Consider the following 27,645-nt stretch of genomic DNA (forward strand, 5'->3'; position numbering starts at 1 on the left):
GGAGTCTTAGACAAGGAAAAAAAATAAAATCAGCAGCAAGTCTCAGCTTCGGGAGGCAGTGGCAACGTAATGGGCGTGTCTCTGGAGCGGCTGCTGACAGGGAAAACGCGCTACTGCGGCACCGAGGTACCTCCGAGGTGACTCCGAGGTGATCTCAACACGTCTGTCGCCCCCTGCCCGAAGGAACCGAGGGACCCTGCGGGGCCCGGCACCGGCTAGAGTCACGGCCAACATGGCGGACGATCGTGAGGGAACCGGCGGCCACTCCCCACCCCGCCCCCCGCGACCGAACGCGCATGCGCAATCCCCACAGCGCCCGGAGAAGCCGCGGGGCGGGGCCTGCTTGGCAGAAAGCCCCGCCCACTTCTGGGAAACTCAACCGGCCGGGGCCGCGCCGGGGGGCGAAGCCGGGGCATGGACCGCGCGGTGATTGGGCACGACGGGAGGAGAGGCGGGGTCTTGCGGAGAGGCGGGACGGTGATTGGCTGAGCGGAGACAGGGGGCGGGGCCGTCGCGGGGTGCCGCCTGTCAGTGAGCGGGAGCCGCCGCGGAGGCCTGAGGGGCCGCGCCGGGCTGTCCCGGGCGAGCTGAGCAGAATCGGACCGGGCTGAACCGGGCTGAGCCGAGCCGAACCGAGCCGTGTCGTGTCGGAGCGGTAGGTGCGGGCCCGGCCACCGTCGCGGAGGTGGGATCCGGGTCCGGGGTGCGGCGTTCGGTCCGGGAGCCGCGGGGTGCATCTGCCGCTCGGGCCTGGCTGAGCTTCCGCGGCCGCCGGCGGGAGCAGCGTGTGAGGAGCCCCGGCCCGGCGGGGGCTCCGAGCGGCTGCCGGGCTCTCCGGGCCCCACCGCAGCCGCTCCCGCCGCAGCGCTGTGTGTGTGTGTTCGGAACGTGGATGTCATCGCTGCGCTGCCCGGCACCTTCTCGGGTCTGCGGCTCCCGGTGCCCGAGCTCCCGGTGCCCTGGACGACCCGACCCGGCTTCTGATCTCCTGGTGCCCCTCAGTTCCCTGAGCTCCCGCTTCCCCGGGCTCCCGGTGCAGGGGCTTCGTTGATCCCTGGCCCTGGAGAGGGGTGAAGGAGGCAGGGGTTAGCTCAGCTCATCCCAAAACAACCGATCCAGGCCTTAATTCACCTGAACCACCCGGTCCTTTTCACTCTGAGCGTCTCTTTCACACAAGTAAACGCCTAATTCTTTTTTTTTTTTTTTTTTTTTTTTTTTTTTTTTTTTAATGTTTAAAATGTTTCTTTGCTGATTACTAACTTGCTGCTCTGGTTGATCTCAGATGCTTCCTGTCAGCTTTAACTGGTTCCATTAGAAATGTGTGTTGAGTGCTCCGCACATGTAGGACACAGCGGTCTGAAACCAGCACCTATAAACAAAGTCTGAATTTCTTTTTCGACTGGCTTTCTAAACACTTTTATGAGTAATAACTCGCACTTCTATGCTGTGACATTAGTGATAAGAATAGTTGAATTGAGTGTGTCTGTAGTGAGCTGCTTTATTGCATTTTACCTCAGTTGAAATGTTATTGGCACAGCCACCGGATTCCTTGGGAATGACTCACTTGCTATTAACTATTAAATTTTAACTGTATTAAGAGACTGAATCTTGTAGAGTGCTGTGAAGGAGCATAACAAACAAACATAACTGAAAACCTGTAGGGTTTGTGGGATCTGATCCAACACCACGGGAGTTAATGAACTTGAAGTTAATGAGTCTGTCCTGAGTCGTCTTTCTGTGTTAAATGGGAGGGGGTAGAGCTGAGCTGTTGTAGCAGTGATGAGGTGCTGAATTATTATTGTAATTGCCAGGAAGATGGAGGCAAGGTGACCATAAATCAGCTTTCCTTCTGTGACTTTTGAACTTTGCTGGCAAGCGTCAAATGTGTTGGTGGAGACAGAGGGATCGAGGCCTGGAGGACAGAAAGATTTCGAGGCTCTGAGATGAGCAGCTGGCTGGGAGTAAAAGAGTCCTGAGTTAGGAAAGGGTCTGGAGATGCTGGGAGAGGGAGATGAGGATGCATGGAGGGACCAGGAGGAGGGACAGACATGTGGGAATTGTGTCTGTAGGAGACTGGCCTTTGCTGATCACGGTTTAGTGACCCTGAAGAACATGGGCCTTGTCTTGCCTGAAGGCAGTTCTGTTCCTGGTGAACATGTGGGAGTTTGTCTCTTGAGAGTCTGCTCAGGCTGGACAGTTAGAAATCATCCCAATCAGTTCATATTTTGACTTTATAGTATGAAATCATCACGTCTGAATTGGCAGGACCGGTCATAAATTCAGATCATGTAGAACTGCTTCTATCCATACTAAATGTAACTAAACTTTTGGGTTGGTTTTGCTTGGCATCCCAGCCTTACTGCTCCCCCATAGATTTACATGGATTTTATAAATATGATTGAGATGTAAAGCTGCAAAGCGGTGTAAAGTAACAACTGGTGACAGCCTGGCTCCACCTGCTTGGGCAGAATTGATCCTCAGGTGTGCCTGTGGTAGTTGGTGGAAGTTATCCCTTTAGGTGCTTTATTGTATAATTTTGTTGTAGTTTAGGAAATAACTTCACAAGTGGGTTGTCGAAGCCAGGGTGTTGTTAAGCAGTGGCCTGAGAGATGCGTGAGGAAACAAATCCTTATCAGGCTGAAGTTTGTTCTGATTATTTCTGTTCTCCTTGTTTACAAAGGGGTTGGGAAAAACTAGCCATTCTTTGAGTGAATGAGCTTGTGGTGCTGTTTGTAAACTCTGGGCTACTGGTGGAGTTCATATCTTTGTTTAGCAACATGAAAAGGATAGTTCAGGGGTGAGCTGTGCTCAGGCTGTCCTCGAGGAAACGAAGATAAAGGTGTGTTTGGGTGCTTTTAGAAATCTGCTGATAATTAAACCCAGTCAAATATTTCCCTGCAGATTTTGTAACCAAACTATTGCAATATCTTAATGTCTGGCAACTAAAAAAAAACAACAACTGAGGCTCATTATCCTGATGTTTACAGTAAGCAACACCAGTGGCTGAAAGGGGATTTGGGAGTATTTACTATCAAACCACTTTAAAGAACACGTTTACAGCTGCCTATCGTTTGTAACGTGATGTGCTCCTACACAGGGCTGATAGTGCAGTGCAGCAAACAGGGAGGTTGTGGTGCTTTGGGGAGAAGGGTTTTAGCTTTCCCTGGTGCTCCTCAGGTGAATCTGTGGATACACATGAGAGGGAACAGAGGGGATTGTGCAGCAGCCCCTGGAATGGCTGGATGGGTCACAGTGGTTATCGAAGGGAAGGTGAAGGCTCAGAGCTCCCTGGAATAGCAACTGCTGCTCTGACTCACCAGGATTTTAATCAGTCAGGCATTCTATTTATTTTCACTTTGTGGCTCTTAGATACACAAGGGAAGTCTCTTTCTTTCTTTTTTTTTTTTTTTCTTTTTCTTCCCCCCCCCCTCCCCCTTTCCCCCCCCCCCTTTTTTTTTTTTTTCTTTCCCCTTAGACATGTTCACTTAAAGCAGCATTAAGTGTATGTTGAGGTCGGGGGACTGTTGAGTGCTACAATCGTTTTTTTTAAGTCCCTTCTGACACAAACTGAAACTTGTCCTGCTGACAGCTCTGAGCAGTTTAAATCTCCACCCCAGGCCTGGGCTACAGTAACAGGCCTTGAACTGCCTCAGCCAAAACCGGAACTGTCTGAATTTCAGTTCCATCTGAGGCGTGGGCAGGCAAGGGAGCCCATGGAGGCAGGGATGGAGGGCAGTGGTGCCCAGGGTCTGAAGGGGTTGTACAAACAATTATGGAACAGTTTGGGTTGGAAGGGACCCTAGAGTTCATCCAGTGTCACCCCCTGCCATAGGCAGGGACACCTTCCACTGTCCCAGGCTGCTCCAAGCCCTGTCCAACCTGGCCTTGAATCTATCTATCTATCTATCTATCTATCTATCTATCTATCTGTCTCTAAAGTATGTATACAAAGTATGTGCATAAAAAGTATAAATGTATACGTACATGCCTTTGGCCCCAATATTTTTAATGTGATCCATCCATGTAACAAGTATAATCTATTTTTTTTTCCCTTTGTAAGAACCTGTTCCTTGACAAGGTTTGGTGGATTTGCACAAGGATTTTGCAGTTAATACCCTGTGTATTTTCTTTTGGCTGCAGACTTGGCACTTTCTGCCATAGTCACTGACAGCTGTTAGGACTGGAAGGTCCCCAAAAGGTGTATGGTGCTCTTCTCATTTGACATTCCCTGCTGTAGTGATGCAGAAATTCCTGGCTCTTCCCAGCTGTTGCTTTGTTGTGGTGGTCAGCACAAGCAGCATGGCCAAAAATGCTCCTTGTGTTTGATCAAACCAGCAGCAGCTGCAAAGGCAACCTGAGTTAGTGCCCTGTGCACAGAACTCCTCTCCATAAGGAAGTGGGAAACCTCACTGAGACAACATATTTTTTAATCTTCTTCTTTCCTTTCAAACTAAATGTCAGTGTGAAACCACTGCTGAATGGGTGCGCTCAGATGACAAGAAATCTCCATTCTGTGAAATTGACTTAGGAAGCCTTACATATATTTTAAAGCTCTTTCCCAAGTCTTTTTTGACCAAATGTATGAGCTGGTCCACAAAGCATTAGCTGAAATTCTCCCAGAAGCCATTGTCCAGGGATGCTGGAGCCAGGCACATCAAGCAGGATCCCATGTTATGGTGTGCTGTGGAGTGCTGCAGTGCTGGAAAGGTGTTTGCATGGCTCTTGTCCAGCTCTGAGCTTCTCTCACAACGATTTCATGAAACACAGAAATACTTTTTTAAGGTCCCTGCTCCAAACATCTTCCAGTCGAGGTGGAAGGGCTGCAGAGGGACTTGTTTAGAGAAGGGAGGAGGAGGTTTTAAGCACGTGGTTGTCTCTTACATTAACAGTGTTTGAGTATCTCGTTAGTTCTGGCTCCCTTCAAGTCTCAGGTGACCTTATCCGGTATTTTAGTTTCTCCCACACGTTAGTGGAGGGAGGAGCTGCCATCGGAGCGGTGCCTTCACAGCACAACTGAGACTGTTTGGCTTTCATTCTGTAAAAACACACTTTCTGTTTTACAGCAGTGGGAACTAACATTAGTTAACCCAAGGTGAGTAAACTCTTAGTGAAGATAAGGAGCAAACAGGCTTTAAGCTGGTATCAAAAGCCCGTTGTGGGTTAGGAGTGCAGTATCCACCCTTATCTCCTGCATCATTACCTGACTTCCCCTTTCTGCCTTGAAAATAACGAGCCCATCACGTGTCCACAGAAGGAAGAAAGTCTGGCATATGGAAATCAAGAATTACAGCTGGATCTAAGTGAGCTGGCTGAGGGAGAGGAGGTTCTGAAAACCAGAGAAGCAGTTCTGGGTAGGACACAACCACCCTCCAGCTCAGGAACATGCAGCACCTCATGCTGCTCGTCTGTGCCTTGTGTCTGTACAGGAAGCTGTGCTCATCCTGGAGCACGTAAACAGGCAGGGGAACCTCAGCTCCAGAGCAAATCCTGCTCTTACTGGGATTCCTGTGGATCCTCAGGAACCCATTTGCTGCTCCCCAGGCTCCCTTTGACCTGGGGCTCCCTGAGAAGGGCTGTGGGGTGGGTCGGGGCAGAGAGCAGTGCCTGCATCTATATTAATGGGACTCCGGAGCTCTTTGCACCTCTCCTTGCCCCCTCCACGTGCACAGAGATGAGTCAGGCCTGTTCAGTTCTGAATCACAGAGTCACTGAGGTTGGAAAAGACCTCCAAGGTCATTCAGTCCAACTTTCAACTGAATCCCACCGTGCCCACTAAGCCATATCATGAAGTGCCATGTCTGCCTGGTTTTTGAACACCTCCAGGGATGGGGACTCCCCCACTGCCCTGGGCAGCCCATTCCAGTGCCTGACCAGCCTTGCAGTGAGGAAATTTTCCCAATATTCCAACTTGAGGCCGTTTCCTCTTGTCTTGTTTCTTGGGAGCAGAGCCCAACCCTCAGCTGGCTTCAACCTACCGTCAGGGAGCTGTAGAGGGCTATAAAATTCTCCCCTGAGCCTCCTTTTCTCCAGGCAGAAGTTACACTTCAAAAACTATTTAAAAGTTCTGATTGCTTATTTTTAATCGGAGCTTCTGCCCGCCACGCTTTGCTGTACACACCATAAAAATAGTTGGCATTTGACTTTTCCAAGGACTGAAAATTGTGCAGCAACAGTTAAACCAGGCTGGGCATGCAGGTTCTGGTCCTGCACAGCCCCACAGACCTGAGTCACACATTAAACTGCCTGAGCTCTGCCCGGGTCGAAGCCGTTGCTCACAATTACTGCCTCGGTCTCTTTGAGTCTGCAACTGAGGTAGAGCTTTGTTGACTTTAATCTCAGTTATGTTTCCTTGTTATTCTTTGCCATTTCAGAGGGCGACAAGGACTTGCAGTTTTGTTTCTCCTCTCTCTCTGTTCTCCTTTGACTCAGCCAAAGAGGGACTTGTAGAAATATGTATTTTTTGGCGATGGGGACTGGTTTGCGCTGGAGGACCTTGAAGTTGAGGGGAGGGCAAGGAGAGACAGAGTTAATGCAAGTCAGGAGAGAGTGAGGATAAAAATAACTCTGAACTTGTCAGTTTGGTCACTGGTGGCTGGGTTAGTCATCTGGCAGGCTCTGCTCCTGCTGCTCCAAGGGATTATTTTACAGCACTGAGAATTGACATAATTTCTGTAGAGGAGAGGGAGCGGGACGGCCGTAATGAGTGGGATACTGTCATCAGCACTTCTTTTGCACAGCAGCTGTTCTCTGTTTGGCCGCTGAATGTGGTCATTGTTGACTTTCCTTGTATACCTGCCAGGTTGTTAGGTGACTCACAGCACCAAGGTTCATGGACTTGGCTCCCAAATGTCCCCCCTTTTCCTTGGTGGTCCTCCAGGCATGGAGCACCACCCACTCATTTTGTCCTGTTCCTGATTCATCTCTGTTGCCGGGAGCCTGTTGGAGTAAATGTCTGTCCTGTTGCCCCAGGCAGCCGCTCAAGGTGGGGAAAAAAAAGGAAAGAGAAAAGGAAAAGGAAAGGGAAAGAAAAGAAAAAAAAAAAAAAAAAGGAGAAAGATTTGTGCAGATTGAAGCTGATGAGGCTCAAGGTGTGCTCCTGTAAGGGTGCTGATATCTGTCTTCCTTGGCCTCTGTTAAAATGTCCCTCCTTCTCCTATCCTGGGTTTGTGGTACTTAACACCCCTATACATGGCCCAAGGTTTATGGACTTCCATGGGTTGTGTAAGGCTGGAAACGTTCATTTTAAGCTTTTACACTTGTGCTTTGGGAGGACTGGCACAAGGAAGGGATCTCTGCACTTAAGGGGCAACAGAGCGCTTTCTGGTTTATAAGGAAACAACTGGTTTAACCTCTCCAGAATCCAAGGTGAGGGGATCAGGGGCTACACCAAAGCTGTATTCCCCAGGGGCTCGTGCTGTAGGGGACTCCTCACTCTCCACGTTGCTGATTTTCACCCCTGGGTATCCCCATCCTGTCCCTCAGTGCTTTGCTTCCATGCTGGGTTATGCTTCTCCCATTATCCCCAGCTCCCTTCCACCTTCCCCTGTTCTGCCAGTTGGCCAAGGTTTGGCCTGTGCTGGGACTTGTTTGGAACTCCATTCGTGTTCCTGGTCAGCTCAGAGCCTGTGCTGATCCCCTGCCCAGCTCTCAGGCAGAGGGATCTGTTCCAGCACCATCACTGTCTTCTATCCAACACCAACTTCCATGGATCCTGCACTCTGTAAGAGCTCCACTTCTGACGGGCTTGAGCAAGGACTGCAGGAGTTGTTGGTGATGTAGAGGGAAGGGAGTGAGGGAGGATCCGTGGATGGGCAGGTTGGGTGTTGAGCCTGGCTTCACTGAGGGAGAATGAGGAATGGCTTTGAGGATGACTGAGCACAGGGAAAAAGGGAATTAGCTGGGTTCATGGCCATTCATGTGGTGTGAGAGCACAGTGTGATTCCCCCCAGGTGCACTCTAGGAGAACTTTCATGTCTTCCCTTTTCCCCTTTTTTTGGAGATGAATATTCTTCCTGTTTAGTGATATGGGAGTTCCTTCTTCTCCTTGGTATTACTGTTTATATTTAAGTTAAGGGAATATACCAAGAATTAAATTTCTCTGAAACCCATGTCACTGCATATTTTCAGTCATGAGAATGTTGAATATTGAGATCTTCAGTGGTCCAAGTCAGAAATGGAAGACTGGCACTCTAGGGTTCTTCTCCAGCTCAGAACCTGGGCAGGACCTTGATTTGAATTATTTATTAATCTGGTACCTTCAGGAGCCTCCTATTTCTTGTGAACTTGAAGCTGCTTCTGTCTGTGAAGTATTTTGACAAGTGTTTTGTTTTTCTGTTCTTGATCAGTGTCTCTCTGAAGCTGGGAAATGGCAGTGATGGGAATTGCATGCCAAGGAGCTCCTGATCCAGCCGTCAAGCACAAAAAGGAGCTCTCGGCTGCTGAGGGGCTGAAGGAGACAGTGAGTGAAAAGCAGAGCAGTGTTTGCAAAGTAGAAGATTCAAAGAAGGTCATCTTTCACAGTCAGTGGAAAATCCTAAATGATGTAATCACCAAAGGAACAGCAAAAGAAGAAACAGAAGGAGGCTGTGCATCAATTTCTATTATTGCCCAAGCAGAATGTGAGTAGCAGGGCGGGCTGCGCTTCATTGAGAAAAAGGAATGTGTAAAGAGGGATGAGATTTCACTCCCTCGGCGCTCCTGGAGAGCTGAGACCACATCTATTTGTAATCCCAAGTGGGGTGGAGCTGATGACACATCCCAGATTCTATTTAGGAAGCTCATGAAATCTCCTAATAATGTGGCAGCATCCACTGAATAAAGCATAAATAACAGACCAGCCTGAGGCCCCTGCACCTCGACCAGATCTGTGTCCTGTGGGTCACCTGTTCTTAGCTGACTTCTGAAAGGTGTTTAAAAGAGGGGGTAAAGAGGAGGAAACCAAAGTAAAGCTGTCATCTGGGAAAAAGCTGGGGCATCAGGAGATAGCTGGGAAGCCTCCTAATTGTGGGGGAGGAAGAATGTAGTGTGGGTGGTGTGACATGACTGTGCAGTGATTGTCTGGATCGCTCATTTAGCACAGTGGTAGAGCTGTTTAAGTCCAGTTGTTACTAGGAGAGACTTTGCCTGCTTTAAGACAAGTGATGATCCTGTTTTTTTTTTTCACACAGGTGAAAACAGTCAGGAGTTCAGCCCCACTTTATCAGAGAGATCCTTTATTGCCCACAGTAAACGTTACAGGTGAGAGACCTCTTCATACAAACACCCCTGTTCACTGTTGTGTCTGCTGACTTGTCCTTGTTCCCAAATCACTCTGGCTCTCTGCACTTAAAATATTTTTCCAAAAGCACTCCTGTTGGAATTAGCTCTTCAGTCTGAGGCCTGGTAAGAATGTGTCTTTCCCAAAACATCTTTCTATCAGGAAAAAAATTAAGTTTAGGTACAAACGACTTGAAACACCTTGCATTGTCTTATTGTCAATGCTTGCAGATTTACTGACCTTGTAGCCTTCTGCCTCTGTTTCTGAATGGTCAAATTTGTTTTGAAATGACTGAATTTTTTAAGGTTCATAGGCTTGAAGTAGAAGGATTCAAGGAGAAAATTTCAGTCTTTTTGAACTGAACAGTGTTGATGCTTTTGAAACTGTTAAACACCATCTGCTGAAAAGCTGTGTGAAACCTGGGCTGCTGCTAGAAGGAGTCTTCAGAAAAGGGAACAGCTTAATTTCTTGGAAGGATGAAAGGGGATGAGAGAGAACCTTTGCTTAATGACAGCATCAGCAACAGAAGCTGTAAACACAGAGAAGCTGGAAGTGGTAAAAGGGACAGTGACACTTGTGATGGACAAGGAGGCCTGGGAATTGCTTTTCTGGAATCACCTGGGAGTGAGCTGCTTGTTCTTCAGGAAGAATATCTTCCTGTTGGGGCACATACTGGAGCTTTCTTATGCACTGGAGCCTGTTAGGCAGCCCCAGTGCCCTGAAATCGGTGACTGGGGTTCAGTTAGGTGCTCCCTGTTTCCTCAGACACTTTGTGGGGTGTGTGGTTTGACATTGCCCAGTGGCTTTATTATGTGGTCCCATGAACCATCTGAAGAAGTGCCAAGTGACCCATTTCTGAGGGGTTTTATGTGGGATCTGGGGTTTTCTGGGATACACACCAGCTGTGTGTTCAGGCTTAAGGCCCTGTGCTGGTGCCATCAGCCAGAACTCTACTTATGGCATCTTTTAACACTAAAACATCAGGAAATGATGGAGAGAGTGGCTGTGCTCTGTCTGCATCACTGATCAGGAAAGGCAGAGAATGTATCAGAACTGTTCCGAATCAATGGAACAATTGGTTCATTTGAAGATCAAAAATCCTGTTTTCTCTTAAAACTTAATTTAAAAAACCTAACTGCCATGATTGGTATTGAATCATAGCATCACAGAGTGGTTTGAGTTGAAAGGAATCTTAGAGACCATCTCTTTCTGACCCTGAGTAACTGCAGGCAAGTATCCCTCTGGAGTGTTCATCTCTTTGTGCAGACCCCAGCTGGAGTGTTGTGTATATCTGTGCATTCTTAGAAATCATCTTGTAGTATTGGGCTTTACAAGCCAGCTCATTTTGGCTTTTTGAAACTGTTTTATTCAAGTGCACTTAGTCATCCCTCTTCTCTGTGCAAAGCTCTTTTCCTTCAAATTAGAGCAGGCATTGATATTATGATCATAATAGATACAGTCCCAGTTCTTGTTGCAGAAGCACCCATTAGAAGGCGAGAAGTTGTGTTTTAGTTCTCTGTTGAGTTAGCAGAGTTGCTAATTCTCTTTCTGTGGGTCAGAGGTGTCACCCGGGCTGTGCTGGCACTGTCCTGTCTCAGAGCCCTGCTGTTCTGGTTTCCAGCAGCCGCTCGGACAGTCTCGATCACATCCCCAACAATGTGGCCCACGCCACGGAGGGCAGGATGGCACCCACCTGGAGAGGGAGGCACCGGGGCAGGGCCAAGAAGAAAAGGCACAAGAAAAGGTCCAAGCTGAAAGGACAGCCTGTGGCTGCTGGCAGGAGAAGTCCAAGAACTCCAGAACAGGAGAGCTGCACCCCAATTCCTGTCCAGGTGAGAATCTTCAACCTTCCTTTTGTATTTTCCCTGCAAACTCCTCACAGCTCTTGGGTGAATTTTGGGGTCTATACAGAGGTTCCTGCTCAGCTGTTTGGTTTTGTTTTCTAGGAGGATGAATCCCACCAAAGTACTCTTTACAGAAACAGTTTTTGGGTTCCTGAATTTAACAAGGACTTGGGCTATGATCCACTGTCTTTTGAGAAGCCTGCCCATGCCCCTTTGTCCATGGGCAAGCTCCATTCCCCAAGGAGCCAATACAAAACTGAACTGCACAAGCTGATCAGCCCTATTCAGTGCCTTAATCATGTTTGGAAACAGAGGGACACTGTTCCCCAGCCTGAGACTCTCCATCCTTTTCCCTACAACATCCTTCCCCCCCATTTCCCACATGTGGACAGTCCTCTCCATGCCATGAAGCAGAATGCTCTGGACACTTACTTCCATGGTGACCTCAACTATCGAGACAGCAGTTTATCTGGCCTAAACTTGGAATATAATTTCACCAAATGCATCAACCAGTCCGTGCAAACCAGTTCAGACAAGCTTTCTGTGGAAGAATATTTGGTAGATGCCTTGAAGGGGAGCGTGAGTTTTGGTGAACCACAAAATTTAGCCAGCTTGGCCAAGACATGGAGAGGAGGTGGGCTGGAGCTGAAGGAACAATTCCATGAAGAGAGTGAAAATGAAGGCGTGCTGCTGAACGAGGTGATCTGAGCCACACTCTGGGGTGTGGGAGGCAGAGTTTTCTCCTGGGCTTTGGGAGAGGGATAATCTGCAGCCATGTCCTTGCTTCTGTAACTGATTTTTGAATGGTTCTGGATCTGGTTGAAGCTGCCAGATAACAATGCAGAGTTGTTTTCTGCAGGAATTAAGACCCTGCCTGTCTCAGACTGCTGGCTCCATGCTGTGCTCAGTCATCAGACTCGCAGGCCTTTCTCTGAGTGGTGGTTCTGTGCTTAGTCAGTCTTCAACCATGTCCTGTGTTTGCTGGGGAAGAGCCCAATCCGTTCAGCCAGGCTGCAATATTTATTGGCTCTGGATGAACTGGAGTGTGACAGAAACCAGGGCTGGGTAGAAGGGGAGGTGCAGGAGGCCAGTCTGTTCCTCTGCTGGGACCAGCAGCTCCTGCAGTGTCCCCTGCAGCATTTCCCAGCGCCTGGGCACAGAAATGCATTTGAATCGTAGGGCCATGATTCACTTCTTCTGAATTCAGTTCTCTGTCAACACCTTAAAGTCCTGCTGGAGGACTTCCCTGGGGTCAGTATGGTCTGTGAAGTTCGAGGTGTCCCTTACCTGCCTGAACGTGTTCACACTGACACCTAAGGCACAGTCTCCATCTACTGACTGCAGAAGAGCTTTAACACAGTGTCTGCATTTAGTCAGGGGAGTCTGGATTAGTTGTAGGATTCAGCTTTGTGGTTATGTCCTGCATGAGAAGGGAGGAACACAGAGCTCCAAAGCCATCCAAGTCCTGGTGGCCTTTCTTTACAACACTGGGGTGCACTTGTTTAGAACCAACAGAGCCCACAGAAATCGAGTAGGTTGATCCTCTATGGTTTCATTTCAAGCCTGTGTCAGAAGTAATCTTGTACAGGGATTGCTAGAGAGGTGGTGTGGTATCTGTCCTTGTGCTGCCTCTGAGAATGCTGATCTCTGTCCGTGCAGCTCCACATTTGTCTCTTTCCCTGCTTCATCTTGTTTTCTGTTTGGACTTCCAGAAGCTGAAGCCGGTGGATTACGAGTACCGAGAAGAGGTTCACTGGACCAAGTGCCATGGTTCCTTGGGCATTGGCTCCTTTGGGGAAGTGTACAAGATAGAGGACAAGCAGACAGGATTTCAGTGTGCTGCCAAGAAGGTAATTCTGTGTGAGAGAAGAGGGGTCCTGTCAAGACAGCACCTGGAGAGAAATCCCTTCCCAGGTCCTCTTTAGGACCTTGTTGTACAGTCACGGTGAAGTGCTGCTGCTGTCCAAGGAAAACCTTCAGGGTGATGGCAGAGAGATACAGATGGAGGACCTGTATGTGCACAGGGGCCAAGCTCAGCAGCCAGAAAAAAGCTCATTTGGCTTTAAAGTGTGCTGAAAAGGGATCCTGAGTGCTGAGACAAGAGTGGAGATCTCTGAATGATTGTGAGTGACTGCGGGGGAGCAGCAGCCACATGGGTTGTCTGTTATCTGACTATTCTTATCTCAAACCATGTCTGGTGTAAATGATTACATGGCAGGTATTTATTTCCCTGTTGGAAAAGGAATAAAGTAGGAAAAACCCAAGGCAGTCAGTAGGCTTTGAAAACAGCTTTCATCTCCTCAGTGTTAGGTTCAATGCTGGCACATTGTTCTGAGGTGATGCTGTTCCAGATGAAGAAAAGGATGTGCGTTTTTCCAGAAGCTGGCACTATAATCTATTGTACTCCAGGAGATGCCATTGTCACATCATGTAGGAAGTGTGTGGAATGCAACTTGGATCAGGGCATTGATTTGTGGGCCGCTGTGGGGGCCCCAGGGTTGCAGACAGAGGTATAATGCAAGGAGATGAGGAAAATGTAAACTCTTTTATTTGAACTCACACTTGAATAATTTCATCACCCCTGTGAACTGATGTTTCTCACATTACTTCACTAGAAAACTTCACCAAGCGTGTGGGAAGTGTTTGCCTTGAGTACAAAAATATTATGTGCAAAAAGAACCACACCTTGCATTTTTTCAATTTAAAATGTTCGTTTTTCCTCCATAGCTGGGGCCCAGCTTGCTGTGCTCCCTGTGGAAAGATGTAAGTGGCAAGACAAGCCAGTGTGTGTATTTATTTAACCATTTCATAACCATTCAGTTGTCAGCTATAGAAACAAACATCTCTCAAGCATGTGGAAAATTAATTCCTGTTCTGCATCCTCACAGTTCAGGTGTGAAATCTTGTGATACAAGCAGCCTGTTTCCTGTCAGTGTGTAGCTATTTAAATGTATTATCCATTTGGCAAATCCACAGTCTCAGGAGAAAGAGCTGTTCCTTGTGGGGTGTATTTTCAGGAAGGAGGATGGTTGTGCTGAAAAGGGAAACATGAAAGTAGGAGAAGCTGAAGTCTTTCAAAATGTCATTTCCTCTCCTAATTACTGAAGAATAATTGATGCTTCTTTATATCAAAAATGCATCTTTTTAGATCACACTCTGAAAGCAGAGAGTTCTAACATGCAAATTGGACACTCCTCTATGCTCTCTTTAATTTTCCATGGGTAACTGTCTCCAATTCCTGCTGCCTCCCTGTGACAGGAGGGCACTACCTCACCTTCTTTCACCAGACTTGGTGTTGGAAGCACCTGTTCTCCAAATTTTTGAGATGAAAGAAAACCTGCTATAGCTGGATTGCTGACAGAGAAGAAATATGATGCATCTTTTTCCCACCAGAATCTTCATGACTCATGTTTTCCTTATGGACTTCAGCTCATTCTTGTTTTATTTAGTTTGGCTGAACTTAGTGAATAAAGTTTTTCTTTAACCCTTTGCAGGATGAGCACCACCTAACAAGGTGATCATGCAGGTCACTGCTTGTGGACATATTTTGTATTCCCTCCTGCTTTGGGGGAATTGAATTTTTGCCAGGTTTTGCACCATACCCAGGGTTTTGTTTTGTTTTGTTTTTTTTCCCTCTTTCATAAAAGCAGAATGTTCCGTTGTCAAAATGATCTTTTTGCTGAGACAGAAATTACCTTCCTCCTGAAGGGTACCCATCCTCAGGTGTAATCTGGAGTTATTGCAAGCTGGCATCTCTTGTGATGAATCTTCACTTCCCTTAGACATCGAGGGTTTATCCTCCCACGTGTTCCCACTTCTTGCTGCACTCCCTGAATTCCGTTAGGGAAGGTCACAGAATTAAGTCTGGAGAACACCTCCAAGACAATCAAGCCCAGTTAACCCATCTCGTGCCTCTGCTGTCACACAGCCACCAGAGAGGGCGAGTTGTGTCAGGACCCATCCCAGGATTTGCTCAGTGCCTCCCTGTTTCCGCAGGTGCAGGTGGAACACTTCCGTGCCGAGGAGCTGACGACGTGCGCGGCCGTGACGAGCCCCAGCGTGGTGCCCCTGTATGGGGCCGTCAAGGAGGGCCCCTGGGTCACCATCTTCATGAAGCTGATGGAGGGTGAGCAGGGGACAGCACCATGGAAGCACCACTGGCGCTGCCCAGTGCACATTGACCTCCTCTTCCCCCCGCCCCAGTATGAATCTGTTAGTGCCTCAATGCATCCAGAACGTTCCTGCTGTGAATTCCTGAGTGGGTTGGGATGGGTGTGTTTAATCCCTGAACTGGGCTTGCTGTGGGGGAAAGAATTCCCAGTCCTGCCTCACTCCAGTTTAAGGTGTCTCTTTTCCACAGTAAAACACCGCTGGGAGTGGTTTGTGCTTCCTGTTGATTTGCAGGACACCAGTGGAGCACGTTGCCCTGGAAAAGGGGATACTTACTGTCTAAGCAAACCTTGATGATTCCATTGCCTGGTGCTCTTTTTTCTGGCCAGAACCACGGAAAACAGGCTGTGAAGAGTGAGCTGGTGGTCAGTAACACCCAGAAATGCCTGTTCTGATCCAAACAGAGCTCCAAAGCAACACCGTTAAACTGACACTAAGCAAAAAGCCATATGAGCAAGGCCTGTTTTGTGGGCAGCAAAAACTCTGGGAATGAACTAAAGGAACAGAGCCATGTGTGGAAGATAAGTGCTGCCAGATCTGGAAAATCTCATTTTTTTTTCAATGGAAACAACCAGGAATGCAAGTGATACTGGGGAGAATTTAAAGATAAGCTAACATGGACTCCCTGGATTCCTTTCTAGGTGGCTCATTAGGGCAGCTCATTAAACAGAGTGGCTGCCTGCCAGAGGACAGAGCCCTCAGCTACCTGGGCCAGGTGTTAGAGGGTCTGGAGTATCTTCATGCTCAAAACATTCTCCATGGAGATGTCAAAGGTAGGAAGGTGTTTGAAGTCGCTTGTTCTTCCCTTTTCTTAGAAGAGGCAAACTGCTTGGAGATTAAATTATGGGATTGCTTACTAAAGTTATGGGATCTACTTACTAGATCTTCAGATCTATGTTTGAAATTGGAGTTTCCCTTGGTTCTAGACTGCTGGGAATATCATATTTGTCACCTCTTCTTGTCACCCCGTGGGTCTGCCAGGCTGCTTGCCCAGGCTGCCCCACTGGGCTACAAGAATCTCCAGGGCAGGTAATTGCTGGTTTATAAGAGATAATTACAACTCTGTGCTTGCTTACGCCAGTGACAGGAGAAATAAATCCTTTGGGCTCAAAGAATTGTAGTTCTGTGTGCTTTGGACTGTTTTTCCCATGTCCTAATCCAGAGGAGACTAATGGAACCCTTCTCGTTGGCAGCGGAGAATGTGCTGCTGTCGGACGATGGGAGCAGGGCGCTCCTGTGTGACTTTGGCCACTCTGCTCACCTGCACCCAGACGGGCTGGGAAAGTGCCTGGTCACAGGTGAGGCTTTGCTGCTGCTCTTCTGAAGAATTGCCCTTCTGACTCATTCTTTACCGAGAACATTTACATGTGGCTGTTTTGCAAGCGAGTGCGATTTCCAGGCTGAGCCTTGCTCAGGGTGTCTGGTTTATTGGTATTACTGTGAGGCATCCCACTGACAGCCAAAATGATCCAAAATTTGGGAGGTGATGGTCCTTATCTCCCAGGCTTAGAAGGGTTTTTGTAAGATTATGTCAGCATGCTGCATTCAGTATTTTGTTCCTGCAAGAAACCACACTGAACCTTCAAAATCCTACTCTGACTTGTTGTGTAACATCACTAAATAGTGGGGAAGAGTCCTGACCTCTGCTGAAGCAAAATTCCTTTTTTGTAACAATTAAACTTAACTGTGCTTCTTCATGCAGCTGTTGAAAGAGAAGGGTACATTTTCTGAAGTCAAGCTCACCTTTTGCCTCCCAGATTTACTTGAAAGGGAAGTTTAATCCCTATTCTGTGTATAAGGCATGGGTCTGAGAGGGAACAGCTTTTAAGAACACACAATGCTGCTTTTTGGGTTAAGGTTGAGCCCCTCCGCTATGGAGAAAAGCTGAGAGAGCTCAGATTGTTCAGCCTGGAGAAGAGAAGGCTCAGAGGAGACCTCAGAGCCCTTCCAGTGTCTAAAGGGGCTCCAGGTGAGCTGGAGAGAGACTTGGGACAATGGCCTGGAAGGACAGGGCAAGTAGGAATGGCTTCCCACTGCCAGGGAGCAGGGATAGATGGGATACTGGGAAGAAGTTCTTCCCTGTGAGGGTGCTGAGGTCCTGGCACAGGGTGCCCAGAGAAGCTGTGTCTGCCCCTGGATCCCTGGAAGTGTCCAAGGCCAAGCTGGACAGGGCTTGAGCAGCCTGGGATAGTGGAAGGTGTCCCTGCCCATGGCAGGAGGTGGGTCTGGATGAGCTTTAAGGTTGCTTCCCACCTAAACCATTCTGGGATTCTGTGAAGCTGACTTGTCTCTCACTTTACCTGGAAAGAGAGGGATTCTGCCTTAGGCCTCCTACCAGTGGCACTGGAGCAGTTCTCTTGCCTGCATGCAGTGAGTTTTCTCCTGGATGGTTTTAGGGAACTACGTGCCTGGCACTGAGACCCACATGGCCCCAGAGGTGGTGATGGGGAAGCGCTGTGACTCCAAGGTGGACGTGTGGAGCAGCTGCTGTATGATGCTGCACATGCTCAATGGCTGCCACCCCTGGACCCAATACTACAATCACCCTCTCTGCCTGAAGGTGAGTGACCCAGCCCCTCTGCAGTGCCAGGCAGGTGAGCAGCCAGGGCTTGTTATTGCTGGCCAGGGACCACTGGCCTCGGGGTGCATGGCTGGGAGCCAGCTGGGCATCTGACAGGATGCCAACCTGGCTTTGGGAGCTGAGCATTCCCTGTGCCTGCTCTGCCTGGGCTGTCCTTCCGTACCCTGCTCGTGACTTGGGTGTGACTTTTGAGCCTTTCAGCTGTAATAAAATTACTGTTCAGGTCTCACTTAATGCTTTCATTTCAGTTGGAAACACTGTCAGGGTGGGAAGAACCTTCCTGAAATCAAATTAAGCCTCTCTGGTCTAAACTCTTTCACTTCCTGTTTGTTACACAGATCGCTAAGGAGCCGCCTCCTCTGAGGGAAATTCCACCTTCCTGCAACCCTCTCACTGCTGAGATTATTAAGCTGGGGCTGGAGAAGGAGCCTCTGCACAGGGCATCTGCGTCAGAGCTGAAAACTAAGACCAGTGTGGCACTGGAGGAAGGTAGAAATGTCCTGCTGTAACTGATGTAGCTGAGCCTTTGTATTCCCACTGGGAGAGTTACAGGTGCTGTTCCTTTGGGAAGCACCAGTCTGTTTGATTGTCCAGTGTATCATTTTCACAGTATTGATGCATATTTTGGGTTGATGGCTTTTGCCTGCAGCCGAGTGTTTGTCACCCAAATAAATGATGATTTCCTGTGTGCTGTCACATGCTCGTCCTCCTTTTCTGCTGAAGGAGGTGAGCTCTCTGTGGGTCTGTTCATGTGCTGTGCCTGGGCTCCTGTCAGCTGAAGCATCAGCTGCACCTGGAGAGCCTGGTGTGCAGCTCAACTGTGAGCAGAGCTTTATTGCATCCTTAGCTGTAACTCACACTTGTGGTTCAGTCTTGCCCCTGACACATTCACTAATTTATTTCAGCTTAATCCTGCTGAGTGGTTCTGTAGTGCAGCAAGAATTTGTGGAGGTGATCTGATTTTATCTTTTGAAGAAGCTGGGCATTTTACAGCAAATACACTGCAAAAATTCTTACACCAAAGGAAAACTTTGACCTCTTTTATTGCTTTTTTTGATAATGTTTGTATCCTTTTTTTTTTTTTTTTTTGTAGTGGGAGGTGTGAAAAGCCCCTGGAAAGGTGAATACAGAGAGCCCAGACATTTCTCTTTGAATAAAGAAAACAGCGCACAGACATCCCTGTCCCCCCTGAGCCCAGTTTCTGAGACTGGTTCTGACCCAAATCTGTCAGTCAAAGTTTCCTGTGACAGCCCACTCCTACCACCTCCATCTCCGGAGCAAACAGAGGAGGTTGAGGAAACCCACTGGAATGAGGGCAAGGAATTACCTGAGACCTGTGATCCCCCACCTCTCTCCTCTACTCCTCTGCCCCTGAAGAGCTGCAGCCACGTGGAAAGAGCCACAACCATTTCAGAGCAAGAACTTCAGCAGCTGGAAATTGGTGAGCACTGGGCTGGAGGAGGAATTCAGCTTTTTTTTTGCTTGAGAGCAGGATAAAAATACAGCTGCTTTCTCATGGCTTGTTGACAGTTATTTTTGGGGTTTCAGCTTGGATGTCATTTTGCTCATAGTTCCTTTCTTGTTACACAAATTGCTCAAACTTCCTTCAAACTACTAAAACTAATAGCTGTTAACCAATTAAATGTGACACAAAGGGAGTGAACAGAATTTCCTTCCCCCTGAAGAGGGGGGAACCTTCTGAGAGAGGTGCAGGAATCTCTTAGAAAACAGCCTGTTTCAGACTTGTGCTTGTTTGCACTGTGTAAACAGTGTCAGAATTCCAACTTCATCTGGAATTTTGAGTTCAAACATCCAAACATCTTTTTTTTTTTTTTTTTTTGAGGTAAGCCAGGATAAAAATAAAGAAATGGCAGGTGTCAAGAAAAGCAGTGTAGTTAAAATCAGCCTGCAACTGTTTTGTTCTGGGCATTGGAAAACCTACAGCCATCAGCCAAGGAATTTGATTACAACAGCAATCCAGTGTTTGAAAAGCAGCAGTAAATTCAGTGTGGAAATCAGTGATTTGTCCAGTTCCATTGCCCCAGTATAACTCTACATTTCACTTTTTTTTTTTTTCCCCCCCCATATTTTCTAATCTTTTGGAGTGAATTGAAATCTTTCAGTTAGGAACAAAGTGGTTTGAATTGTAACTGTCAGGAAACTGAGGAATTTTAGGGGTTGCTGATGGGCAGCTTCTTTCTCAAATGGCTTTGGGTCTCAGCAGCATTCTAAGAGCTGGTTATGTATGGGATATCTGGATATTATCAGGAGTATTTGCAGTATTTGTAAGTACTTGTATCTAGATAAGGGAGTACAAACATCCAGATACTCGTGAGAGTTGAGTACATGAATTTGACCTTTTCCTGATAATGTGGATGGATCTAGAGTGACATCTCACAGGAGTCATAATGGGCAAGAATTGGGAAATTTTTTTTTGCTATTTTGCATGTTGTTGCACAATCCATCTCCTCTTGGCTCAGTTTCCCTGTGTCACAGTGCTGGCTCTGCATGGCAGAGTTGTGTGTTGGGTTTTGCCGGCACCAATATGAATGTTCATTAAATATTGCTGAAGAAGCTTTGGGTATTAATTGCAGAGCAGTGATTGGAGCAGGGAGGCATGGAAGGAAACACTGGAAATGTCTCCCTTCTCTTCCTTTTGCTGCAGAACTATTTCTGAACAGCCTTTCCCAGCCTTACTCTCTGGAAGAACAAGAGCAAATGCTTTCGTGCCTCAGCATCGACAGCCCCTTTGTGTCAGATGCCAGTGAGAAGGTGAGTGGGGATGGATGGGGGGGGGCTGGCTGGCCCCTTGGGAAAACTGGACGCTGTGACTAGGGGAAATCTGGAAATTCTCACCTCTGCTGCTGCTTTCTGACACCAAATTTGCTGGAGAGCGCCTTGGGAAGAAAGCTTTGCTCATGCCCAGCGGAGTGCTGAGGGTTGTAGCTGTGCTTTGGTTCCCTGTCCAGCATGGATCCTTTTCTCCAGAGGTTCTCCTGTGCTGTATCCTCACAGAAGCTTCAAGTGTGTGGATACAGAAAATCTCTGCAGCCTCAACCCTGTCTGTGCAGGAGAAGGGAGCTGGGGGAGCAGTGATGGAAGAAGGAGCTGCACCAAGCAGCTGTGCAGGGTCTTCTTCCTGGCCACGGCCACCAGTGGGAGGTTGAGGGAAAGACCAGGAGAGCAGGAGAGGAAAACAGAGACCCAAATCTTGGATATTCATTGCCAGCCTGTGGATCTGTTCTCCGTGAACTTATTTTAACCCATTGATCCTAATGAATACATAGTCCTAGTTATTTAAGTACCAATTTCAGTTAGATTGGTTTTCTCTCTCTGGTGTTCCTAAGGGAGGGAATACTGGTGAGGAACACTGAATAAGCCTTGTTGGACCAGGGAAGGACAAAGCCCTTCGATCACAGTTTTCAAAGACACTGAGTCCCAAATTTGTGCATCCTGGCATCTGCAGGAGGCAGTTCTGATTGGGAGCAGCTTTGTGTCCTATTTTTGTCTCTCTTCTCAGTCTTCCAGCGCTTTTTGAGGAGAACTGAGGGAGTTCTGTGCAGCTCAGCTCTTGACACACACAGTGTGCAGTGTGGGATCTGACTCTGCTTGGTTTTTCCCTATAACACCTACCCCATACCTCTACCTTGACTTTTAACTGGTTCAGACCCCTGTGCTGATGTCAGATTGACTGGGACAATACAGACCCTTCCCAACAGTGCAGCAGCACAGGGTCTGTGGTTGGTTTTTTACCGTTAATTGTTTTCCCTGTGTGTTTCTAATGTCAGTTAGTGACAAATACTTTAACTGATGCTTAATTCTCCTGCCAGTCAGTACAACCCCTCTTTTCTCATCCAGCTTTTCATCTCAGTACTGATTCAACTATTGAGAATATCTGATAATGTCTGCACACTGTTGCACTGCTATCCATTCCCTTTCCCAGATGGCACATAAAGGTTGACCAAGGCCCGGCCTTAAATCCCTCTGGGTTTCCACCTTTTTCCTCCTGCCAGCTCATTTTTCTTTCAGAGCCTTAGACAAACATGTGCTTACTCCTGCAGAACTCCATGAAGGCTTCTCACAGCTTGAGGGACACCATGAGCTCTGGGATCCATTCCTGGAACAGCCAGGCAGACGGGCAGAGCTGCAGCTGGAACAACCTGCTGAGCCGCAGCCGGCACACGGACACTCCCAGCTACTTCAACGGTGGGTCTGCATTTCCATACCTGGGATAAAGGGCCAGGAATCACCTTCTCACCGTCTGGACAGGCTGGATATGGAGTTTCTGAGCTCCTTTTGTCCTTCATTGCTGTGCCAGCACAGATCCCCACTAAAGATGGGTTGTGAGGAGGCCCAGTCTGCTCCAGTCACAGATGGGTGGAAGGCACTGGGTCTGTACAGTAAAATCCAGGAAGTGTCTGAGCACACAGAGCCTGTGTGCCCTGCTTCATGCAGCTTCTATGTGCAAGGAATGTTTTATAACCACAAACATCTACCCAGAATTTTGAGGGCATATTGTGCAAATTAATACATCGCTTCAGCTGCTTTCTTGCTAAATGCAGCTCTGCTCTGTGAGTCATTGCTGTCTGCAGCAAGCTCTATGCTCAGCAAAAAACCGACATAAATGAAATCCTTAATGACAAAAAAGAGTTTTTCCCCACGTATGTGCCTTGTCAGTCAGTTTTGCTGTGGGCTGTGAGGTCCTTGTGGCTCAGCAGAAGTTAAAGAATCTCTTGTGCATTCCAGGAGTGAAAATCCAGATCCAGTTGCTAAGTGGAGAAAATTTGCACATCAGGGATTTCCACAGGACAAAGGTGGGAGACATTGCCACGGGGATAAGCAGCCAGGTGAGACACAGACTGGAGTTCAGTGCATCATTTGATTTCTTCCCTACTGCAGCCTCATAACCCCTGAATGCCAGGGAGACACAGGAGTGGTTCAGGGATCCTTGGGACACCTTTAGAAGCAGTACCTCAGTGCTGCTGTTGTGAGTGTGGTACCAGAGGATGTTTCCTGAATCACAGAATCATTAAGGTTGGAAAAGAGCTCCAAGATCATCAAGTCCAACCTTTAATCAAATCCCACCAGGCCCACTAAACCATATTTCCAAGTGCCACATCCACTCATTTTAGAACCTTTTCAGGGATGATGATTCCACCACTGTCCTGGGCAGCCTGTGCCAATGGTTGTCCACTCTTGCAATGAAGAAACTTTCCCTAATATCCAGCCTAAACCTAGTACCAAACCTGAATTGTAAACCAGTGCCAATTGTGAGAGTGACCATGGGGATCTGTATCTTAGAAAGCATCTGTGCAGCTTAAAAAATCCTTCTCAATTATAAACTCTTTCCTCTCTCCCTAAGGAATCATTATATAGCTTTTTTTTTCATCATGAGCAATAGCATCAGCTCAGGGAAATGAACGGTGTTTGACTGGGGTGCTTCCAACTTCCAACTTGTTCTGTTGGAGATGTTGGCACACTCCTGTGAACCTCACTGTGGGCTGCTTTGGCTGTTCCTGAAAGAAACTCTGGAGTGTCTGTGGGACTGTGACTCATCTGAGTGTAAAATGGGATTGTCTCTAAAAGATGTTACACCAGTGCAGAAAATGTTCCAGTGGTGCTGGTTGTCTTGAGAATCTGTTCTTGTGGACATCACAAAGCAAAACACCTGGAGAGGAGCTCAGATGCCCAAACATGGGCAGCCCTGGACCCCCAGCCATGGCCCAGAGCTCGGGGAGGCACTTTGGCAGCAGGGTGGGCACTGCCCAGTCCAGTTCCGAGGTATTTTCATATGAGAGGAGTTCAGGATGTTCCTGCCAAGCACGAGCCCCTCCCAGGGAGCTGTTCTTGTCTTGGGAAGCTGGCTGTGATGGAGGGGTGCGATGTTCTGGAGGAGACTGGAAGTGTCACTGAGCTCTGTGTGTGTTCTGCTCCGCAGATCCCCGTGCCTGCCTTCAGCCTGGTGACCAAGGAGGGGCAGCCTGTGCACTATGACATGGAGGTGCCCGACTCTGGCATCGAGCTGCAGTGCACCCTGGCCCCCGACTGCAGCGTCAGCTGGGCCTGGCGCGTCAAGCACGGCCAGCTGGAGAACAGGCCCTGAGGCCCTGCCTGCCTTGGAGGTTTGCACCTCGTGCAAAGAAGGAATTGCAAAAGCTCCTGACCTCCCCTGCCATGGAGCACCAAGTGCAGTGGCTGGTGTTTGTGCTGCAGCAGGATCACAGCACGCTGCCCTCAGGCCTCACTTCTGTTGGCTGTTCTGATCCACTTCCAAGACATGTCCTGAGCTTAGGCATCCCCCAGGACATTGGGAATTACTTGTTTTGGGTGTGTTAGAGCTTGAGAATGGTAGGTGGAAATTCCTCGCCTTTTGGAGGAAGGAGGTGAGGTTGTGCTTTTCAGGAGAGCAGGGGATTGGGTGAGAACTCTTGCTCCTGCTCCGAGGTGAGGTCGGTCCTTGCTGGGCTTGCCCACAGGAGGAGGTCGGGTGCCCTCAGTGCAGCTGGGGTTGGTTGTGCCGAGGGGAGCTGGCTGACTTCCTTCCAGCTGGAGGAAGAGACATTTCTGTAGGCTCTGGGGAGCATCATCTCCACCTCAAGCCTTTTGCATGGGGAGAGTCGACAGCAGTCACTGGCTGGTTCTTGGTTTCACCTCCCACCCTTCCCCGCAGTCGCTTCCTTCTTGAATCAGAAAAGAACTGTGTTCCCAGAAAGAGCTTTGCTTGCAGCTCCCACCTGCAGGTCTCAGAGGAGCTGGTGCTCTCTCTGGTGTCCCTGGAGGCAGGGCAGGAAGATAACAGAATTCCTTGGTGGGAGGGTGGAGGGGTTTTTCCTCCATCCTGTTCCCACCTCTGATGTGGGACTTCAGGTGCACTGTCCCCTCCTTGGAGGAGTAAGGGACATCAGCTCTGTCAGCTGTGACAGGGCTGTATTTTATTGCAGAGTTTATAAAAATCTCCCTCCCAGCTCCCAATCCAGCCCAGTGCCCCAGTTTTGTGAGCTCAGCCTGGCCTCACAAGGCTTCCCACTCCTCCCTTCACTTCAGACTGGGTTCACTGAGTGGGATGGGTAGCTGGGCCTGGAATGCCTTAAGCTTTCAACTGTTTTGTTGGGGTTTTTTTTACTGATTTGTGAATGTTTGGAACATACTGAAACCTCACGGGTCAAGTTCAGGTGGGCGGATGTTGTTCACCCTTCTCCATCCCTGAGGGAGGTGTGAGCTCCGAGTGTGTTTGCTCAGGGCTGCTCCAAGGCCCGGCACACCTGGGAATCACAGTCCTTCCCCGTGGCTGTGGCTCTGCCAGAGCTCTGTGGCTGCCTCTGAGCAGGGGCTCTGCATCCAGCCTGCGCAGAGAAACAGCTCCCAAAATCCACGGTGGGCTCTGCCAGGTCCGTGCTGGTCTGGGAAACACAACAGGGTAGCAATGCTGGCAGTCTTCCCAAGGGAAGTTCACTTAGAAAATAGCTGGGAAAAGCTGAACTCTAAGCCTCCCTTTTTGAGGAGCAGCACTCCTTAAACAATGGATGCTCTTTCCCTTTGGTCTCCCAGAACATGGGCCGGTTTTGCTCCACCAGACAGTGACATCCCTGATCAGAAACCTCAAGTTGTGATGTAATAAAAAGTGAAACTCACAAGGAAAAATGAAACCTGTCACCACTCTGGGTATGGTTTTTATAGCACTTTTAGTTCTAAAGCACTTAATACGTTGTCCAAAATAGGCACCTAATTATATCTACAATGCCGTAGTCAGAGTCTTTTTAGTAAATAATTAACACATTATGCACATGTCTTCCAGGAGGGAATGGGGAAAGAGGGAGGTTGGCTTGATTTCTTTTTTCAGATGCCATAAACTACTAAGAGTTTAAGCTCTGGAGCAGGAGGGATCAAAGTGCCTCTCCCAGGGGTCCCAGGAGCTCCCAAGCACAGGTTTGGTGCATGGCTGGCTCCTTTCCTGAGCTTCCTCAGGGGCAGGGGGAAAACTGTTGGTTGTTTCTGTGAGTCTGTGATGTGTCGGTCCCAAAACATTGTGGGTTCCATCCCAAAGGCTGCCCCTTGTGCCTCTGTTGCCTGGGGGGTGCTCCCATGTCCTGGTATCTGGTTCCATGCCTAGGCATTGGGATTGAGCCCTGGAGCAGCGGGGAGGGAGCAGCAGGACTGTCTGTAGGACTCCTGGGCTCTGCATCTGCAGCATTAACCTGAACTCAGGCCACCTGCATGAGGGCAGGGAACCCTGCCGGGCCTGGGATGTCCTCACAGGGCCCATGGAGATGTCCGTGCTCTCCAGGTCCATGGAGATGTCCGTGCTCTCCAGGTCCATGGAGATGTCCGTGCTCTCCAGGTCCATGGGGATGTCCGTGTTCCCCTGGCCCATGGGGATGTCCGTGCTCTCCAGGTCCATGGGGATGTCCGTGTTCCCCTGGCCCATGGGGATGTCCGTGTTTCCTGGTCCCCTCACTGCAGCATTAGCCAGGATTCACCCTCTTTGTTTTGTCCAAAGCCTTCAGTCCTGTTTTGCTGCCACCACAAGTGCCCAAGTGAGGCTGCAGGTTCCCAGCCCACACAGCTTGGCCGAGGACAGGCACCTCGGCAGCCCCACAAGCCACTGGTGCCTTCCCAGTCCCTGCGCTGGGGTTCTCCTCTGGGACGATCCCCAGGCTGTGCTGCCAGCCAGCCTGAGCTCTCCCTGGCTCTCTCCTGCTGCCAGGACGATTTCCTCTTCCCTTGGCTTGTCACTTTGCTGTGACAGGCACAAACAACCTGGCTTCCAGATGAAGGCAATACTGACAGCAGAAAGTCGGGGAAGATTTGCATTATCCTCATTCAAAGTTGGCTGGAACTGTCAGGTTTCATAACAAGTGTTTAGAACAGAACCCCAGCTCAGGGTGGGGAGGACAAGTAGGAGTGATAAACACAGATGGCTCTTGTCGTGCAGCTCCTTGCGGAAGTCTGGAAAAATCACTGTTGGTGAGGCAAGGTGGAGCTGAGGATCTCTTTGGGATGGGCAGTGGGGGAAGGTGCTGGAACGAGGAGCTTGTACGGAATGAATGACACTTTATAAAACTGTGATTTCTTGAAGTTAATGACCTGCATTTTCACAGGGAAAAAAAAATAAAGCTAAAAAAAAAAAAAAAGTTTTTGTTTGTTGTCATTGCTGCTGGTTTGATGTGTTGTCCCAGAGAACAAGATGGTGATGCTGAATAAGACATTTTCCGGGAAGAGGAGCCTGGTCTGATTAAACTCTGCTATATAATAATTACCCTTGGGTTTGGGGGATGCAGGAGAAGTCAGGGAGGGTGCTGGTCACTGCCCAGGCTCCCCAGGGAATGGTCCCAGCCCGAGGCTGCCAGAGCTCCAGGAGTGTTTGGACAGCGCTGCCAGGGATGGGATTGCTGGTGTGTCTGTGCAGGGCAGGAGTTGGACTGGATGATCCTTGGGGGTTCCTTCCAGCCCAGGATATTCTAGGATTCTGTGATTTCTGGGGCTCAAGAGGCAGCCCTGACTTTGATGGATCTGAGCCCAGGCTTTGCTGAGTATTCTGGCATCTCTCTCCTTCCAAGCAGACTGTCCTTTGTCCTCCCTCTGTCCTGTTGTAGGGGATTTACTGCACTGGCAGCTGCTCAGTCTTGCCTTGGGAGGTGCAGGGGTGAGGCAGGCAGAGCTCTGGGGATCCCCCCCACACCTCTCAGTGCTGCAGCCCCTCTGCTGCTGCTGCTGCTGCAGGAGCTGTTTGCACGGAGCTGGATCCTTCCGGTAAACGAGCCCCGCGGGCTGGGGGGCTGTGGCCCCGCTGGTGA

The 27,645-nt window shown here is 48.8% G+C and overlaps 1 protein-coding gene across 3 annotated transcripts; it reads left to right on the plus strand.

The window, feature by feature from the left end:
• Window positions 1-528: 528 nt before the first annotated feature.
• MAP3K14 (mitogen-activated protein kinase kinase kinase 14) lies at window positions 529-27,087 on the plus strand. Of its 3 annotated transcripts, none has more exons than XM_066205249.1 (16): window positions 529-655; window positions 8,346-8,618; window positions 9,168-9,237; window positions 10,878-11,088; window positions 11,203-11,799; window positions 12,813-12,950; window positions 15,097-15,226; window positions 15,912-16,043; window positions 16,464-16,568; window positions 17,667-17,830; window positions 18,190-18,340; window positions 18,945-19,292; window positions 20,517-20,623; window positions 21,913-22,057; window positions 22,598-22,698; window positions 23,790-27,087. In XM_066205249.1, the coding sequence occupies exons 2-16, from the start codon at window positions 8,366-8,368 to the stop codon at window positions 23,952-23,954; spliced, it is 2,817 nt and encodes a 938-aa protein (XP_066061346.1). In that variant the 5' UTR covers window positions 529-655; window positions 8,346-8,365; the 3' UTR covers window positions 23,955-27,087. The 3 variants fall into 3 exon arrangements, with proteins under 3 accessions (XP_066061346.1, XP_066061347.1, XP_066061348.1); XM_066205250.1 differs by having other exon boundaries at window positions 10,881-11,088; XM_066205251.1 differs by lacking the exons at window positions 21,913-22,057; window positions 22,598-22,698; window positions 23,790-27,087 and having other exon boundaries at window positions 20,517-20,715.
• The last annotated feature ends 558 nt before the right edge of the window (window positions 27,088-27,645 follow it).

Source organism: Chamaea fasciata, unplaced genomic scaffold (assembly GCF_029207755.1).
Source record: "Chamaea fasciata isolate MVZ Bird 193981 ecotype frontalis unplaced genomic scaffold, bChaFas1.0.hap1 SCAF_27, whole genome shotgun sequence".
Lineage (NCBI taxonomy): Eukaryota > Metazoa > Chordata > Aves > Passeriformes > Sylviidae > Chamaea > Chamaea fasciata.